The sequence below is a fragment of the Pteronotus mesoamericanus genome, unplaced genomic scaffold, assembly GCF_021234165.1.
Source record: "Pteronotus mesoamericanus isolate MK-2021 breed Mesoamerican mustached bat unplaced genomic scaffold, CSHL_Meso_final contig_105, whole genome shotgun sequence".
NCBI lineage: Eukaryota > Metazoa > Chordata > Mammalia > Chiroptera > Mormoopidae > Pteronotus > Pteronotus mesoamericanus.
Genome location: NW_026555006.1, coordinates 19,082,608 through 19,102,781, shown reverse-complemented (window position 1 = coordinate 19,102,781; position 20,174 = coordinate 19,082,608). Strand labels below are relative to the sequence as shown.

Genomic DNA, 20,174 nt, shown 5'->3' with positions numbered 1-20,174 from the left:
AATGGGATGGCTTTATTAGTGTGTTAGGTTTTAGTTGACTACAATAAAATCAAAAATAACAATAGCGAAATGAACATGAAAGCATATTTCTGTTCTACTTATATATATTCTATGTGTAGGCCATTGTTAGTTCACACAGACTCAGGGAAAAGCCCTGAGACTGAAAATCTGTCACCATAAGCAGAGGGCCGGGAACAAAGGAAGAAAGAGCTTGACCACGCCTGTCAGGTAATTAATAGTTTATTAAGGGAAACTTGCACAGAGGAATGTCCTAGGCGATGCCAAAATGAAATGGATCCTTGCACCATTTGGCAGGCACCAAAGAATTATATAGGGTAAAGGGGTGGGAATAGTCATGGGTGCTAGTACATTTATGCTACCATGTATGGGAAATTACTTTACATGCTTGACTAGGCCAGGACAACCACCTATTCCAGACCTGAGTATAACAGGAGGTAAGGGAGGGGTGCTGATTTATGTCAGAATGAACATCAACTATGATCAGTCTCTAAGGGCGGTTGGCAGAAAGCAACCCTCATGCTGGCCCAGGTCCAGCTAGTGGGACAGATGGTGGTCACATCATGGCACAGCCTCTCCTCCATTCTCAACCCCTTATGACCAGTTCTCACAATCTAATGTACATTAGATTTGTACACCCCTCTTCTGCGAGGTGCCCTGAGTGGTCAGTGAGGGGCTTCAGCAGCACGGTGGTAGGTCTCTTAGTTGCCAATTGACTGCATGGGAGACGCAGTCTACAGCAACAGTACAGGCACACACAAGAAAAGAGACAAATGAAAAGAAGCAGTCTAAGTATTATTAATTATTTTTTCCATTACGTCCCCACCCCAGAATCAACCAATGAGTTAGTATGTCCCCTAGGCTTGAGGCTGGATTACTTAAAGCGTTTACTTGAGTTTTCATGTGTTGAGAAAGAAGAAATATTAGCAGATTCATCTGGTATAAAAACATGACATTTAGCTTGAATAATGGCACAGGGGCCACCCACATGTCCCTCTCCACTTGAAGCCTGACCTTTAGATAATAATGTGGCCACATTAACCTGGACAGGCTGTATAAACCATGAATATTGGCTGGGGATAAGTGGTGCTTTCTGGTACAAGGAGATTAATAGGATGAGGAATATGCCAGACTAGGATGCCTATCATCTCCTCTCTTTCAGTGGTGCATGTACTGGTCCATATAAAGTGTGTCTCCATAGGTCCTGATTGCATTAGATGACAGGATCCCACTCAAGACTGAACAGTTCCTCCCCACCCAGGGGCATGAAGTAACTGACCTATCCTGATGCAAAGTCCTATTGCAGATTCCAGTAAATTGTCCCTGTTCCAATAGGACTTGGTGCAATTGTTATCATAGCTTGTTAGTCTATGGCAAATGTCAGGACTATTAGTGTGTCATTTGTTTTCCACACCTTTACCATATTGGATGCCTCTGCCTGAGTTCCCAGAGTAGCATATGAAGCAATAGGCCCTGAGAGTTAGTCACATAAATGACCAGCTTTATCTGTTGTTCAAGGACACCATTTTTTTTGTTTCACAGACAACACTATGGGATTATATGGGAGATGGAATTTGTGGGTTATATGGGAGATGGAACTTCCCAATAACTACATTAACCAGATCACCATATTCTAAAGGCAGCCTTGCCTCCTTAGCTATGCACCATCCTACCTGGGCACTACAGTGCCCAACTCTTTCTGTGCACTTACTTAATCCACAGTGTCTGCTGACAGGTCAGTTGTTAAAGTGTGCATTTTTACCAAGGCATCTTCTTCCTGGTTACCTGGAGAGGTAGATGCCTAAAAGGCAGGGACATGGAAGAGAAAAGACCTGCCTCAGGCTTTTGTGAGTAAGCCCAAATATCTTTCCATATCCCTTGCCCCCATAAAGGTTTCTTTATATTCCATATCCCTTGTCCCCATAAAGGTTTCTTTATAATCATCCGCCCCTGCCTTTCCATTGTCCAAGCCATAACATCAATCCCTTTAGAACTGCACAACTGGCCTGGGCTGGGTGGCTAAGTTAGTTGAATCATTGTCCCATGCACCAGAAGGTTACAGGTTTGATTCCTGGTCAAGACACGTGCCTAGGTTTTGGGTTCAATTCTTGGGCAGGACGCATATGGGAGGCAGCCAATTGATGTTTCTCTCTCACATCCTTGTATCTCTCTTTACCTCTCTCTTTCTCCCCTCTTCTCCCTCACCCTTTCTCTTTCCCTCTCTCTCTCCCTCTCCCCCAACCTCCCTAAAATCAATAAACCTATTCTTGGATGAAGAAAAAATCTGTGTAACTCTTAGTACACAAGATCTGTGACCAAAGATCACGTGTTACTAACAAACAGACAGCTCTTCATTCAGCCCACCAACAGTTGTGATTTATTCTTGTTTCCATCCAGATGGTGTCAGTGGACAGTCATACATCACTGTCATCCAGGTAGATGGATGACCTGGGCTAGAACTGTCAGGAGACCAAGCTCCAACTAAAACTGTCTCCATTCCTTCTTTTCAGGTTGCAGGGGCTGACAGAGATAAGATATTAGAGGGTCTACATATTCAATAGGGCCTAATAATTACTACCGCTCTAAAAACAAAGGCCTATTTGACAAAGTAGTCTTCCACTTAGGTAGGCATACCATTTCGTCAGTGCAGGAGTGGAGCCGTGGCAGAGACAGCTCCTCGGAACATTCTGTCTATTATCTCCTATGTGAAGGGAAGTTCTTACAGGGACTGGCTGCTCTCTGGTAAGAGGCTCCACCTGCAGGAGCACTGTATACACTGCCAAGCATTCCTGTTCTGGAATGTATCTGATCTCTGTCCCCTTCCACAATCAGGACCAAAATCTGAGGGATACTTTCTTCTTTTGCTGTGTTTTTATGTGTGTTTTGGGGTGGTTTGTTTGTGGTTTGTTTTGTTTTGGTTTTGTTTTATTTTTTTTTTTTGCCATAGTGCCCAGCCAGTGTCTTCAGGAGTTACCAAAACAACTAATTCAAATGGCAGCCTGACCTAGGAGATTCCAAGGACTTTAATCTGTTTGTTCAGTATTTTTGCATTCTCAAAGACACCCTGATGCTCAACTCCCCAGTCTCATATATATGACCCCTTTTAACTAGGAATTGTAATGGGTGAAAACATTGCACTAAATGAGCATACATGCTCACCCGTACTCCCAGATTCCCACAAAAGCCTGTACTCTTTTCACATTTTTTAGGTTTGACTTCGTCTATGATGGTCTCAGGGACGATGTGGGTTTTACCCAACTGTATGACTCCTAGCTTTCCGTGGCACCTGGGCCTTGGATTTTCTGTGGATTTATTGCCCATCTTCTCTGTTGTAGAGGGTTCAGAAAGGCCTGCAGGGTTCTCTGCAGCAGAGTTAAATCTCCATAGGTAAACTTTATGTCATCAATATATTGAGTATCACGGAAGCTGGGAAGGAAAACGGTGACAGGTTCTGAGCCACCATCCCACGGAGCATATTTACATAACCCCTGTAAATAGCCTTGAGGGAGCACTTGGAAGGTATATCCCAAGTGGGAAACATGTTTTCTAACAGTTTCTTTGTCACTGTGAGAACATCAGTCTTGCAGCAAGAAAAGGCTTCAACACATCCAGAAGATGTACATACAGCAACAACCCATACTAAGTGGCAGTGTAATGAAGCCCAGCTTAAGTGCACTATGACGCATGACAGAATGCAAAAACTGGAAAACAGGGTTTGCCAGGGAGCCTGGAAGAACCAAGCAGCCACCTTGGTTTTCCCACAGACCCAATTATTTACTTAATTTACAACCATTGTTTACCCATCTTAATCTCCCTGATTCAGGAGCAGGCTGTTGCCAAGTTACAAGGACATCAGGTTGGACAGTCTGGCAATGAGGGCTCATTTTTATGGGAGCAGAATGGGCTTCATCCATATGTAGCTCAATCTTTATAGATTTTCCTGCTGCCGCCTTTTTATGAAAGTCAGCTAGGGCATTCATTCATTTCAAATACAAAAGTTAGCTTTTACTATTGAGAAGATTCAGGGTTTTTTTTAAGTAGTCAAAGACTTGATTAAGGCAACCTAAGATGCAGAAAATTATTTGATAAAACATAGAATCTTTGTTTTCTAAGCAGAAATGTATGATATTTTATCAGGAAAAGAACCAAAGTCCAAGATAATTTTACCCTTTCAACACAGGAAAAGAGACTGCAACTCTAATTTTGCATCAGCTTACTTTTGATATTTAAATCCACTTACTCAATAAATCCATCCTAATTGTAAGCAGTTTGACCCCACATTAAAATTTTTTTCCCAAAGATTTCTTTTTCACAAATCTCTACAATTATTGCTAAATGTTTCACCTAAAATCTTTTATTCTATTTAAATCTATTTAATTTATTAGTTCTTAATTACGTTTAGGTTACTTATAAAAAATTCCTGAGACTTTAGATTAAACCAGCCATCATTCTGAATTATTATTTTTTGCTGATACATTTTTAAGCCTACGTAAAATAAAGATATTATATTTAATTTTGATAAATCTAATTTTGATAATTCTGAAGACATGTCTATTTTAATTAAGCCAACAAATTTAAAGTAGCTTTAATATCAAATATATCCCATATTGCATGATCCTGAAAAGCTTTTGGGTTAGTTTTTATATTTCTGACAATTTTAGAGTACCCAATCCTTAATTTATATAAGCACTCAATTCCTTTAAGCCAAGTAAACATGGTTCTTTTACAAGTCAGCAATACATTTGGAGGTAGAAAATACCACAAAAATATAACACATATATAGGCACACATGAACATACAAACAGATGCAAACAGAAACCTCATGGCTTCCATAGAAGCAGTGGTATTGTTAGGTAGGACAGATAGCAAACCAAGACAGGGAGGAGGAGGGAGACATGTCTCACCCATTGACCCAGCAGTCCTGAGTCCAAAGTCCCCAAAGGTTTGGGTTCCTATTATTTGAGGAGTGAATATTTTGGTAGCAACTAGGAATGAGTGGCCAGAGGGAAAATAAAGCCAGGCCCTCACCATTACCATCTAACAAAGAACTTAATACAGGAGGCTAAAAGCAAAGGAAGATATGTCTCCCTGATGACCCAGCAGTCCTGAGCCTGGTTCGATAAGACTGCCAGGCATTCCAAACAATACCAGCAAAACTATGATAGTGCAGGAGTCGGGGAGCCCTTGAAAGCCTGTGTGCATCATCTCCACTGGCTGGGAAAGAAAACCTTGAGACTGTGTATTCATGCCAAAGCCTGGGAGGGAGGAGGGGACGAGGTTCACAGTACCCAAAGAAAGCTCATAAAACAATTTTGGTTAATTGCCTGCCTCCTGTCATGTATACAAAATGAACAAATAGAGCCTGGAGCAAGATAAGGATTTGGGCTAATAGACCCCCACACAAACCTATTTGTGTTTGGATAGTCATGTCCCCTTAGGAAAGCTGACACCACCTTTACCTATCAATCAATATATAACTTTTTCACCTCCATCCCACCTACTATCAGAGTCCTCAGAATAAAGGATACTCTCTCTCTTGGCTCTCTTGGCCCTTTCATGCCACATGGTGGGGGCCCTGACAAGCTAGCCTCTGGCTGGGGTCCTCTGTCCACCTAGGTGTTGGCCACCCATCCTCTGGCCACCCTGCTATTGTCACCTTGTTCTTGCCACCCTTGCTTTTGCTCTCCCATCAGAATTTAAAATAAACTTTGCCTGCATACTAATAGGCTTGCAGGTCTGTAATGCTTTACTGTATTGGTAAGAGGAACCGAGTTTCTGGAGTTCCTCCTATAACAGTACCTGTTCAAAGGACCTTTTGTCCCCACCACCCCAACCTCCCCGTCACCTTTGTCATCCAGTCCTGATGCTAACAGAGTTGTAAACATTCTAATATATTTTTCTAGTTTCACTTATTTCTTTAATTTTCTAACCCTGGATTCTGCCTCTAGCTGGGTGTCGGCGGTCAGCCAAACTGCTCTTAAGAGTGGCCAACCCACAGCTGCAGCCATGTTTTCCTTCCTTGCCACAATGTATAATGCATAGTTCCTCAAACAAATGCATAAAACCAGCTGACGTTTTCAGGGAAATCCCATACTCATGCAATGGTCCATATGGGCCTAGCTCATAGGCCCATCCATCCCCACATGAAAATTGATGGTCAACCAGGGATTTTCCTCATAGATGTCTTCCACAAGACCCATTTCCTCAGTATACTGGCTGGTTCACCAATTGTTAGTAGGATAATCCCCATGACTGAAAATCTACCTTTGTAAGTGAGAGTCAGGAAACAACCTAAGGAAGAGGCTGACCACTCCAGACTAGTAATTAAATAGGGTTTATTAAAGGCTACCAACATATGAGGCATGTCTTGGGCAACTGCAAGATAACAAGGATCCCCATGCTGCCTGGCAGGTGCCAAAGAATTATATAGTGTAAAAAGGGGGAGTAGTCAGGGGTACTAGTACATGAAGCTACCAGGTGTGGAAAATTACTTTACATGTTTGACTGGGTCAGGACAACAACCTCTTCCAGGAACCAGAATATTATTACAGAAGGCAAGGGAGGGGTGCTGATCTATGCCAATGTGAACACCAATTACAATCATACAGTCTAGTCTCTATGGGGTTGCAGAAAGCAACCTCAATTCCAGCTTGTGGGACAAGCAGTGGTCACATTATAGAACAGTGTCTCCTCTGTAGTAGTCCAGAGCTGATCTGGCCATTTCTTGATCCTCAGACATCGATGTTATGTCTAACTGTCATTCTTAGTAGTAGTAGTACCTCATGGTCCAATATGACTGCTTGAGCTCCAGCCATTAATCTGCCTCTTGTCAGCAGGAAGGAGAAAGGAGTTCTTCTTGCATATACTGAACAGAATTTAGTCATGTAACCACATCTAACTGGGGAATATTGGAAATGTAGTGTTTTAATTGGTGCCTGGCTGATAATCAGGGTTCTGTTGAAAGAAGGGGAGGGTAGATACTAGGAAAAAACTGGCAATCTCTGCTGCAGTTAAAGAATGGTCCCTTATTTTTATGTACCTCTATTGCATGACTTTTTAAATGTCTTTTCTGTGGAAAAATTTTTTATGTCAGAGAATCCATCAGGTTTCTGCCTAAGGACCATAGTTATTACATTACTAAGAAAAAGAAAATTTGAATAATAAATAATTTGCTATATTATTTTGCATTTAAATTAAGCAGCTGGCTTTCAAACTATTTTTATATACTATTCAGACTTCAAATGGCCAAATTTGTAACTAGTGGCGCTTTAGTCATTTTTCTTTGTTTTCGTCACTTACAGAAATGGGAATGCATTGGGAATTTAGACTTATCACAACCATTATATATATATAAATATATATATATTTATACTACATAATGGCCACTGTTTAATTATACACAGTTTATAACATTTTCTTTCAATGTTTAGCACAGTGTCTTACACATGAGAGCTATATAATCAATGAGTGTTAAATTGACTTGACCTTCACTACTCAGTTGAATTTATTTGCCTGATAGATAAAAGGCCCTTGATAGATTCTGCTACTATCCAATCATTAGTCTCATGACAGTGTTACACTGACTCTGATTTAATTTGACTATATCTGACGGTTGGGGTTATTGCTATGCATAGAAGAGACCACAGGGGATCAGGTTACTTCCTGAATATGCAAATATTTGTCTCTGCAGGTGACCACACCTGCAGCTTCAGGGACTAGGAAATCCTCCAGAATCTTGAAGCGCACAGAGGTTAATCAAATCAGCTCTCACCTGGAGAATAAGGATTATCACGAAATTCATTACTAGGTGTAATTATCATGTTTATGACAGTCTTTAATCTTATTTAATCCTTCTCAAGTATTGACTTGGTAATATACTATGAGAGCACATTTGATTATTTTCTTTGTATTTGAGCTACATGTTGTGATTTGGCTTTTAAAATGGCATAAAATTGTAATGAATGAGACCTTTAGTGACTGCCTTTGATTACAATTATACAACAGAACAAAACTTTCACCTATCGTTAGATTTAATTTGTCTTTAAATACACTCCTAACTTTGGAATTAGGATGGCCTTGTTTTCTTAGTTATCCTGGGCGCTGTTTCAGTTTTCTTCCTGATCACCTTCATAATGCATTAAACTGGAAAATAAACAATTTATGTTCACAGGTTTATAAAGCGTGGGTCACCATATTTATTTAGCACCATTGTCATCTGTTTGACTTTTAGAGTCTCTAATTTTGCTAATGGAGAAGGTGAAAATTGCAGTCTACAACTTTGGTGTTTAAAAAATGTCTTCAAAATTTTTTCTGTACAAAACAAAACTCCTTCACAAATCCATGTTCTCTGCTGGCTGGGGCAGGGACCGGGAGGTAGGACGTAGAACATGGATACTTAGACTTAGGGTTGAAGGTAATTTGTCCACTTGTTTTTTGTAGTTTGCATTAACAACCTTTTTGATGGAAATGTTCTTTTTTCATGGGTCTTCTCAGCTCCCCCTTCTCTTAACCAAAACAACAACTGTGTGAGAGAGAACTCTAATATTCCCCCCAGGATACAGGGGGAAGGTAAGGAGAAGCAGTTTGCCCACAGGTAGGTCCCCGTCCTGCCTGTTGGATCCTCCCCACCCTCCCTAGAGTTGACTTTGGTCTTCCTGTTAGCTGGGTAGCTTGCGGCATCTACCACTGTTTCGGGGCAGGTAAAACCTGCAAGCTGTTTCTCCAGCATATTTTGAGCCCTGTGGTGTCACTTTGCTGACCCAACCCCCTGTTTTCTCACTGGCACAGTGGACCCTCAAGATCCTTCTGCTTTTTTCCTTCTGGACATCACCTTCAGCTGTCCACTCCATGGGTGCTGCTGTCTCCATCAGGGTGTCACCCTGACCTAAACATAGCAGCTCTGTGTCAGTCTCTGGTGTTCTACTCGTGTCTCTTTCATGAACTCCAGGGAGACCCTGAAGTAGGGGCAGGGGGTTTCTCCCCATGGGGAGGCTGGGAGGCACTTAGAAAACAATCACGGCCCACCTTTGGCCATTTCCCATCTTCAGAAGTGTCCACACATGCGTCCCAGAACACCCTATGACGTTGTATCCTCGATGGCTTGTAGCCATTCTTTCTATTAGGGGTTTATATTCTTTCATTACTCTCCCATTTGTGAGGTTGGGTGCTGAGGCCTTAGTGGTGGAGAGGTAAGGACATGGTGCCCTGCTTCTCTTTCTATATGGTCCCCTCCACCTAGCACTGGAAGAGCTTCGGTTTGCAGGGCTCCTCTATGCTGTTTTCTCCTCCTCAAGGCTTTTGTTCTCCCGTTTCCCTGGAGCTCTAACGATGGACAGGTTGCCGCAGTTAGGGGGAGGGGCTGCAGGCAATACTGTTACCAACCCGAGAAAATAATTAAGAGGTACTTAAAGATTTAAAGAATGTTGTTACCATTTCATTAAAAAACATTCCTTATGTTTCTGAACTGCACAGCTTACATTCTTTCTCATCTTTGAAAAAAAATTTAAAAAATATTTTACTTTAAATTAATAAGTAAGATGTGAGTTTCTAAGATACCCTTATTATTTAATTAGTAGGCTAATTTCGAATAGTCAAAATAATTTTATTTTAATTGAGCTAACTAATGTTATTTCTAAATCAATTACCAACACAACAGGTAGCTACAATAGCTAAGCCATACAGTACTGTACATCTACTAAGAAGTTTTCATGACTCAGCCTAAAATTTATGGGCATAAGTAGGCCCCTGATCAGCTCAAGTTCTCCAGGACAATAAATCCTGCAGCCCAGGATTTTTATGTGCTGAGACTCTGGTTAAAGTCTACTTGCAGGGATAGGGTTACATCCTCCTGGTTCTAAGAACCAGGAAACTCCAGATGTAGAACAAGCCAACCAAACTTAATGAATCAGAGACTGGCAAAGATGTCTCAGGGAAGTGTTAGTCTCTAGTGTACTGTCTGACTGATACCAATTAATCATTCTTCCTTTTGCATGGTTTACCTTTACAGAGCTAGGGAGCACATAAGAGATAAAGCAGGATGTGAATTTGACCAGGTGTACATGGTTATCACCAAGCCCTAAGGGGAAAAAAAAATCTCCCTTTTACATATACAGTGCATTGTAAATCAGCTAACAAATACTAACGAGTGCCACACTGCACCAGACGTGGTGGTCTCTTTACAGAATATTGATGACACAGTCCTTGATTTTAAAGAGCAACTGTCTTGTTTAAAAGATCATTCATTCAACAAATATTTATTGAGTTCATCCTTTGTGCCAGGCATTGGGATATGTGGGCATAGAGCAGAAACAAGATAAATATGAACCCTGCTTCCATGGAGCTTATCAAGTGATACAGATGCTCCGTAGGTGACTCTGTATCCAAATATCCCCAATTCTAGTCATACGGAATTATTTTCCTTTACTATCAAATAAAAAAATTTAAGGAGAAGTGGTATGGTGCCCAAGTATTCATGGGGAAAGTAGGATCTGAACTAATCCATGAAATAAAATTAAGCTGTGCATATGCCAAAAAGAATGGGCTCTTGTTCTGGATGAGGAAAATTGTAGGAACAGTATATACAGTGCATTAAAGGGTGTTTCCAAGTGGATCAAATCTACAGATCAATTATTGAATCCCATGATGGAACAGAAATAAGGAAGCTGAATTCCAGACAGGGCTTTGCTGCAAGCTAACTTTGTGACTATAAAAAAAATAACCTTGCCTCATATCCTCATCTAGAAATGAGAGAACTAGATTGCATGATCACCAAGACTCCCTTAGCTTGCAAATGTGCAGCTTTATTTACTCTTACAGGGATCAGCACCCTCTTGATGAGAGTTGGCATGGTGCCTGAGAAGACCCCCAGATCTCAGGATGTGCTTTGGAAATTCCAACAAACTAGATGATTGGAAAAAGTCACCATTTATACTCAGGAGCATGATTAAATGTCATTTTCTATCATTTTCTTATCTCAATGTTTTCCGTGGTAGATTACACATTATTTCAAATCAGGAATCAAGAAGTGCAGAATATATTTTATTGTCTGGGTCAGGTAAAACTCATTTGGTATCAGAAGGCTGGATTTGCATTTCAACATTCTTAAATTATTCATATTTCAACCCTCCACCTGGGAGTCGGTCAAATTCTACCTCTAGTGATTTAGATGTTTTACTTATTACTTTGGCCAATTAACCCTTCTTCATAGATCACAAAAACATAAAATTTAGTTCAGCCCTTATCAGAATGATTTGTTCATTCCAGTTTAATGAAGTGTCATTACACTTATATAAAAGGAGAGAGAAAAATCTTGCAAATATCTGATATTAATATGCAGTACCAGGGTATCTAGCCCCAGTATTATAATACCAGAGATGATAGTAAATACCTAAAGTTTCTGAGGACCTAGTTTTACTGTCATGGAGATAAAATCTGATCACAGGGACTTGGAGAGAGTGAGGCAGTGTAAAGTGTTGTTAGCATGTGTTCTGGAATCAGGTACCATGCATTTGAATCCAAGCTCTGCTACTTACATGTAAATAACCCTGGACAAGTTACTTAACCTCTCTGTGCCTCAGTTTCCTCATCTGCCCAGAGGAGGTGATTATAGTGCCAACCTGAAAGATAAAATAAATTAATAGTTATAAAATGGTTAGAACAGTACCTGACAAGAGAAAGTACTTTCTAATTTGAGTTTTTATGTAGGAGGAAGTAGAAAGGAGAGGAAATAGGAAGGGCAGATAAACCATGTAGAGAGGCTAGTGGTAAAGGAAGGTGAGAAACTGGACCACATTTACAGAAAGGGGAAGAATAAAGGAGTCAAGCACTGGTGTCTCTCTGTATTTTATTTCCTGAGAAAAAGGAAGTATATGAATATCTGAAGGTGGATGGAATAGAAGCAGTGATCAGAAAGACAGAGGAGGGAGGGGATAGCTGTTGGGGTAGGATGATCTGTTATTACACAGGTAGAGGTGTTAGGAGGTAAGTAAGTATTGAATAGTTTTCTCTGTATTCCTCGGGAGTCCAGCTAGCCTTTTAATATGTTACAGATTTGGCACTGAAGTTCAGAAGAGAACAATGCAGACCGACATACCCCTCAGCGATTCAGGATCAGGCAGCGGATGGGGAGAAATTGATGAGCTAATGCAGGTTGAGCCGAAGGCAATCTGTTGACATGCTAAAGAGCAGTTGAAGCTTTGTGGTGCATCTGGGTTGTTCTGGAAGAAACCTCACAGACAAACTTGCAGTACTCATCAGACAGTGGCAGAGTGACTTCAAAAACACAAGCATTAGGCATCCTTAGCTCAGCCACAGGCAGCCCAGCAGCCACCAAGCCATGGCAGTCGACCAATTATGAAATGTGAGCACTCATATTTCAATCTTTTTACCACAATTGCCACAAAAAGTAGTTCTGTCCAAGAGTCAGATTCAAATCAGAGATCTCTCTCTCTTCCTCTGTCTCATTCTCTCTCATAGACACACACACGTAGTCTTAACTGGAATCTTTAAGAATATCCTGTAACATTTGCTTAGTAAATAAAGCTGTATTAACTGAAATCTTTCATATCCAGAGAGAGGACCAGTTTGTCAGCAGACTGGGTATCATAAATATTTGGCAACTTGGGAACACCACAGAAGAGCAATGAGTTCAGCTACAATTAAGAGGAAGAGGATTTTTTTTGAGCCAGAAGATCTTGGGCACCACACAGACCATAAGGGGTACCGTCTTTATGGTGGTAAGCCCTGAGATGTCTAAGAGAGGACGGTTAAGCCTGTATATCCTACATTCTCAGGAAAGACCCCTACTCTTGTGTGGATGGAAGTCAGTATATTAAAGGGGTACAATGTTAAATGGAATAAAATGTAAAGGAGTTTGGCATCACCTGACATAGGGTGAGCTCTGCATAATGTTTCTACTTTTTCTCCCTTCTACCCAAGGTAATTCTTTTTTTTTTTTACTTATTTTTTTAAAACTATTTTTTCTTATCATTGTTCAAGTACAGTTGTGTCCATTTTCCTGCCACCAGTTTCCCCTGCCCCACCCCGCCCACTCCTCACCCTCAATCCTTCCCCACTTTGGCTTTGACCATGGGTCCTTTATACATGTTCCTTGACTTGACCCGTTCCCTTCTCTCCCCCCCTACCTCCCTCCCCCATCCTCCCTGGTTACTGTCAGTTTGTTTTTTATTTCAACATTGCTGGTTATATTTTGCTTGCTTGTTTGTTTTGTTGATTAGTTTCCACTTATAGGTGAGATCATATGGTTTTTATCTTTCACCTCCTGGCTTATTTCACTTAGCATGATGCTCTCCAGTTCCACCCATGCTGTTGCAATGCAAAGGGTAGTAGCTCTTTCTTTCTGCTGCATAGTATTTCATTGTGTAAATATGCCATAGTTTTTTGATCCACTCATTTTCTGTTGGGCCCTTAGGTTGCTCCAATACTGGTGCTGCTATAGACATTGGGGTACATAGGTTCTTTTGAATTGGTGTTTCAGGGGTAATTCCCTTCTTAAATGTTGCTTCTCAGTACAGATGACAAAGTTTTGTCCCTAGCTAAGAGGATTTCAGGCATCAGCAGCAGGAGTGGAGAAAATTATTTTTTACAGGATACCCTTCCCAGAGTTCCTCAATCTATGCACATGGGCAGCCTTCTCTTCTACCAAATAAATTTACCTTGCCAAATATTTACTTGAAAGTGTATCCTGCACAATTGGACCTATCCTGAACCTCTCAGATCCCACGTATTAGTTCTGTGCACTAATCCCCAGCTTCTGCTTGTTTCACTGCTAACTGCTCCCACTGGGACCTTCGGAGGCTCACCGCGGACAGAGCCAGAAGAGCCTAAGGGCTTTATTCCTCCCTAAAGCAGCAATGGCTGAAAAGCCCAGAACCCTTGTCTAGAGATAAGATAAACTTTGAAGTGTAATTTATACTCCTGAATTTCCCAAAGGTTCGGACTGAAGTTAGAATCACCTAAAATTTCACCCTTGCTTGGCTTCCTCTCCTTCTCTGTTCTATGTCCCCACTCCCTTACTGTTTCTTCTAGGAGCATGTTTTCAATAAGTCACTGGCATAAAAATCCTTGGCTTAGGATCTAAGGCTGGCAATACGCAGTCTAAAATAGTCATTATCTGTTATTCATTCATTCATTCACTCATTCATTCAAAAAAGCATACTCGGTGTCTCTAAGTGTTTTTTCCCCAGTCTAGTGAAGAAGAATGTTATATAGTTAGCTGAGAGGTTACCATGGATGGATATTCTCAAGGTTGTCTATGGACCATATACAGACTACACATCTCTAGAGCCCAAGGAAACTTTTCAAATATGAGCATGTAATCAGATCTTGTAAAGTGCCTTATACCTCGTAAGTTTTTATGTGTGCTGCAAGGTTTGGACAGCCCTTGGCTTCATAATACTGACCGTTGAAGAGAACCAATCAATTGCTTAGAATTCTATTTAATTCACAAACCTTTACTGGGCTCTTACTCTGAGAGTATGAGAAACTGACAGACTAATAAGTACAATATGATAAGTACATCTCGAGTAATGCACACAACACAATGCAAATATGATAGGAAGGATGATACCCAAGAAATTGAAAGGCTGGGTCTCAGAGGATAAGTTGAATTACTTCTGAAGAGAAGTAAAGAGAGGCATTTTAGAAAGAGAATAGCAAACCCTACAGTAACTAGGTGTTAAAGAGCATTGGAGGCTTTCTTGAAGAGTAGTTTAGTGAATCAAAAGAGAGTTTATATGAAGAGGAGAGGCAAGAGACAAACCTGGAGGTCTAGGTTAGAGCCGCTCAGCGATGGGCCTTAGATATTTTAGAACTTTATCCCGTAGCATGAGGAAGCTTCAAAGATATTTAGGAATGCTAAGGATAGCCTTGGAAACAATATGAAGGATATATTTGAGAGAAGACTCTAGTCAGAATCACTAATTTGTTAGAAGGCTGCCATTAGGTTAAATCATATATAATTTCCAATATCCAATCATTTTGACCCAACAAAAATGACAATCTCATACTCTTCAAACTAATACACTAGCCAAGAAGAAAGAGGAACAAAGACTGCAGACAAGGAGCAAAATAAAAGAGACACATAAGAAAGAAAATTTGCATAAAATGAGTGATCTATGGTGTGTAGTAAGTTGCAGAAATTAGGTGTGACAGCGAAGCAAATTTTTCTCATGAAATTGATGGGAGTAATTATGAAGCATATCCATAAAGAAAACAGCACTCTCCCTGGCCAGGCATCTCAGTTGGAACATTGTCATGTACACCAAAAGTCTGTAGGTTTGATTCCTGGTCAGGGCATATACCTAGGTTGCAAGTTTGATACCCAATCAGGGCACATATGGGAAGCAACTGATCAATGTTTCTCTCTCTCTCTCTCTCTCTCTCTCTCTCCATTTTTCCCTCTCTAAAACCAATCAACATATCCTCAGGTGAGACTAAAAAAGAAAAAGAAAGAAAAAAGGGCTCACTGGAGAAGTAATGGGGAACCATACCACACTTCAGAACTCCTGGCTCCTCATACATTGCCTTGCCGTGCCTCATTTTTTTTAGTTCCTTCTTTTTCTGCTACTTGACATTGTGCAGTCCCATGATATTCAAATTCCTATAGTTGTATCTGCTCCTAAAGTTAAACTAACAAATAATGCAATCTCAAGTGCATTTACTTAGTTAAAGTAGGCTTCTAAATAAAAATCAAAGTAGATTAATAGCAAGAAGAGAAACCTAGTGGTCTTCTAGTGCAGGTAACCCGATCTAACCAGATCATTCCTTAACATGTGAAGGGCCTTCTCATACAAGGGCCCATGGGGGATTCTGAAAGCCTCAGAGAATAAATAGGAACACCTGTTTGTTTTTTCTACTCTGACCTCAACTCTTCCAGAACCACACTATTTCTATAAAAAGTGCCACTAAAATTTTCCTGTTTGCTCTGAAATAGATGTTGGCAAAAGTGTAATTTTTGTTGCAAAGAAGACATGCCATTTTATTTTCCTTCCAAACACACTGCCTTCCTAAAACAGAAATTATGTATTTGCTTAATACAGTCAAGAACTGGAGAACCACATGTCTGTCTGGACATCTTATGTAATGTTATACTATTTGGAATGGGGATGCTATTTAAAATGATGCTAATTAAACTTTTGAGAAAAAAACAGATTCTAGAAATCCAATAAAGATGATTAACTAAGGAAACATTGAATTTATTTACTTCTGCTTTTCTTGTAACAATTTTTTTAGTAAGAATTTAATTTCAATCTGCTATTTCTTATAAGAGAATTACTGAGAAATATATTAAAAGGAAATATTTTTCAGGTGTTTTTTTCTTAATATTTTTATGGCACCCAATGAATTGGGTGCCAATTCATTGCCAATAATTGGAGATTTCTGTTAAAGGACTGACTTCAGGGTGATGTACGCCACAAACACTTATTGACCGTGACCTATGTGCCAGACACTGTGGTAGCTACTGGAGACACAGTGGTAAACAAAACCAGGCATGGTTTATCCTCTCACAAAACTTGTTTTTAGTGATAATGACAAATATTAGACAAATAATCACACAAATAACTATGAGTTTCAAACTACCATAAGCTCATGAGGAGAAAATAGTTGATATTCCATAGTGGGGGATTAAGTCCTAGTCAACAGGATATTCCCTGTGGAAGTGATTTTTCAAGTTGAGCTCTGAAAAATAAGTGAAAGTCAGCCAGGTGATGAGGGAATGGAAGAGCACTCTAGGTGGAGGAAGCTTCAAGTTCAAAGCCCTCAGGTAGAAAGGAGGCTGACACTGCTTAAGAAGTTCATAGAAGGCTAGTGTTGCCTAAACACACAAGAGCAAAGGACAAAAGTTTCAAAACAAAGCTGGAGTTGCAGCCAGAGGCTACATCAAACAGGACTTTTGAGGTCACATTAAAAAGTCCGGTCTTTATCCTAAGAGTAACAGGAAGTCACTGAGAGCGGGAGAGTGGTAGAATTAGACTTACCCACACCAATCATTTGAAGTCAATGAGTTTTCATTCAGCATTTAACAAGTGCTGTGTAATTGCTCTAAGGATTTAGAATTCATCTTAGACATGGCCTCCACCCTCTAGCATCTGTTGTGAAAGTTTGAGAAGAAGTAAAGTGTAGGTTAAAGCATGGAGTCAGAAATGAGAGAGTCTTGGGAAGAGAATAGCTAAAGCATCTTCACTTAGCCAATGGGAGCCGATGTGCAGATTTGGGTTTTGCTTTTCTGTGAAAATGTTCAAGAAAGTGTCATCCAACCAAGGAGATGTAATGAACAATTCTGTCCACTGAAACCCTCTCTGTTCACAGATCAGGAACCACACAAAGAACTATGCATCCAGCTCCACCTCCTTACCCCACCAGTGCTCCTCAACCTTGATGTGGAGTGACCATTTGGAAAGGTGAGATTTAGAAGCTGTCTGGGTTTCCCTGTTCTGATCTCAGTTTGTGTTACAACCACAGAGTATCTCTAAGAATAAAATGGAGATTAAGCACATATACCTGACTGAGGTCTAGATTCCTTAGAAGAGTTATTGTTTTTTAGTAACTTCACATAAATTTCCTCGAACTATGAACTTTCTGAAATTGGGTCCAGTCTGATCTTGTGACTGATCAATTTTCATGCTACTGATTTTCATAGTAAGAATAGTTTCAGAGAGCATTTTAAGGAAAAGCTACATTTGTTCAAATCAGACACCAGGACTCAGAGTATTCTTCATATAGTAGCACACTCTTGCTTGACCTTCTGATTAGATCTGTTTTTTTGATGCCATTTTTATTTTGAATTCACTGAAAAAACCAAATTAGATGTCAATATGACAGTTCTGTAACAGTAAAAAGCATTCCAGGACCATGACAGTTTTCTTTCCAAACATGTATATATTTTAATAGATATTGCTAGATAAAAGTTAAAAAAGGGCATTACCAATAAAATTGTTATCCAGATGGTAACATATATCTACACTCTTTACCCAGCCTCTTCTCTACCAAGCACAGTGGGTACCCAACTCTAGTTGAAAAGGAGCTTTGATTGGCATTTTATTTCTCTTAAATATTTTGTGTATTCTCCCAATCATTTTTAGGGCTGCTTTTCAGAATATGTGTTCATTTGGTTGAAAAAAGCATTTTACTATGAAATACATGTATTTTTTAGTAACATACATATAATGAAGACATGGTATAGTTACCAATTATTCAAAAATATTCTACATCTGTAAAGACATTAATGACTATAATATCCTACTGATGAGTGTATCATTATTTATATATTTTTATCTGATATTAGATATTTAAAGAGTTGTAACTTTTTCCCTTTCTTTTTAATTGAATTTATTGGAGTGACATTGATTAATAAAATTATATAGGTTTCAGGTATACAATTCTATAATATATTATCTGTATATTGTATTGATTAGATCTATTTTATATAATACATGTAATTCAATGAATGAACACTCTAAGCAACAGAACATAATGCCAAATATGGTATATGGTTGATCATTTTAAATTTTGAGCATTTGGCTATCCTCCCTCAAACCCATCTTTTCAATATTTCTGTTATTGACTGTAAGCGTAACTGAATGAATAGCTTTCTGGGTATTATGGCATTGTGGCATCTTTTTTCATTTTAGTGAGATGATGTGAAAAGTTCTGCACTTAACTTTCTGCATATGTTGAACTCTTCACTTTAATGAAAAGTCAGCATGTTCATTTTATTCATTTCCTGGATAAATCTGTATACAATAACTCCTCTAATCAGTATGTTATTATGATAGATGTAGACATTCAAGTAGTTCAATTTCTTTGGTCATTTGTTCTCCCATGGTTGAGATAACTGAAAAATAATCACTTTTGTTCTTCAGGGAAAGATCTAAATGTGTTTTTCAATAGAGACATAGTATGCAACAGGGCCTAAAGGATAAAAATAAACTGGTTGATCCTGAAACATAGATTAAAAATCATGTTTCAGGCCAAAAAAATTTTCTCAACTCACCTTATATAGTCCTATATCCTTTCCCTAAATATAAACATGTAGTGCACATAGCCTGGGCACTGTTTTGTTATAAACAGCGATTCTCCTGGAAAACAAGTGAGGGGAAAGGAAGGGAGATATTCACTTCTTATCTCCTTTTTGGTAGGGGTACTATAATTTCATTTTTAATTTTTTAGAGTACCACTTGTTAAACATTCTTCTCATCATACTTCATTCTTTTTTCATAAAAATAATCCAGGCTGTCTCCAGAAAATTTGGAAAATAAAGAATATTAGGAAGAAAAGCAGCTTACTGAACTTTACTTCCCCTACTCAAGAAAACTCTATCATCATTTTAGTATACTTTTCTTCCGCAATTTTCTTGATTTTGTTTTACATACTTATGATAATATTATATATGTATTATTGTCTCTTGATTTTATTTCTTTTAATATAAAATAAGCATTCCTTATACTATTTACAAATTGTTTAAAGACTAATTTTAATGCTTATATAATAGTCTATTAAAAGGATACACTATAGTTTACTTAATCATATTCTGTGTTCAAATTGCCACCATGATGAACAGAACTATATCATAACCCAAAATTCAAATGCAGAGGTTTTTCTTTAATATATTTGGTGTTTTTTAAAACTAAAAGTTTACCTTAAAGAATAAATACTTTGTAACAATATTATACTCTTTAAAGATGCATATAGTCTGACTTCTGTCCAAAAGAATTATAGATATTTAAAATTCCCTCAGCAATGAAAGAGAGTTTCTGCTTTGCTTTAACATAACCAGCATTGAGTATTATTTTAAACACACACACACACACACACACACTATTTTGTTGGTTTGATTGGAGAAAAATTGTAGATTGTGTCTATTTCAATTTGTATTCCTCCTTATACCTTTTTAGTGTATAGTTATATATATAATGATTAGGGTTTTTTTTATGGCAAGTTACTTGGTGATTTGATGTGTTTTCAATTAATATAGCTTCATGATTTGATTATTCTTCTGGATTAGAAACTTGGAACCAGAAAAATTACTCAGGAAAAAAGCATATACTTACCATAATTAAATGACAGAGGCTTAAGTGATTCAAAATCCAGAGTTAAATTACTCAATTTTCAAAACTTACATATCATTACTTCAAACT

The 20,174-nt window shown here is 38.9% G+C and overlaps 1 protein-coding gene across 2 annotated transcripts in view; it reads left to right on the top strand.

Annotated features, from left to right (window-relative positions):
• The window catches only part of PTGER3 (prostaglandin E receptor 3), a 197,063-nt gene that overhangs the window by 55,493 nt on the left and 121,396 nt on the right, over nucleotides 1–20,174 (top strand). Inside the window, exon 3 of one of the 2 annotated variants that reach the window (XM_054574683.1) lies at nucleotides 17,347–17,438. The exons of the other annotated variant lie outside the window; for it this stretch is intronic. Within the exon in view, the coding sequence (XP_054430658.1) occupies nucleotides 17,347–17,438 (92 nt within the window). The remainder of the gene's footprint in view (nucleotides 1–17,346; nucleotides 17,439–20,174) is intronic. 2 annotated transcript variants of the gene reach the window in all.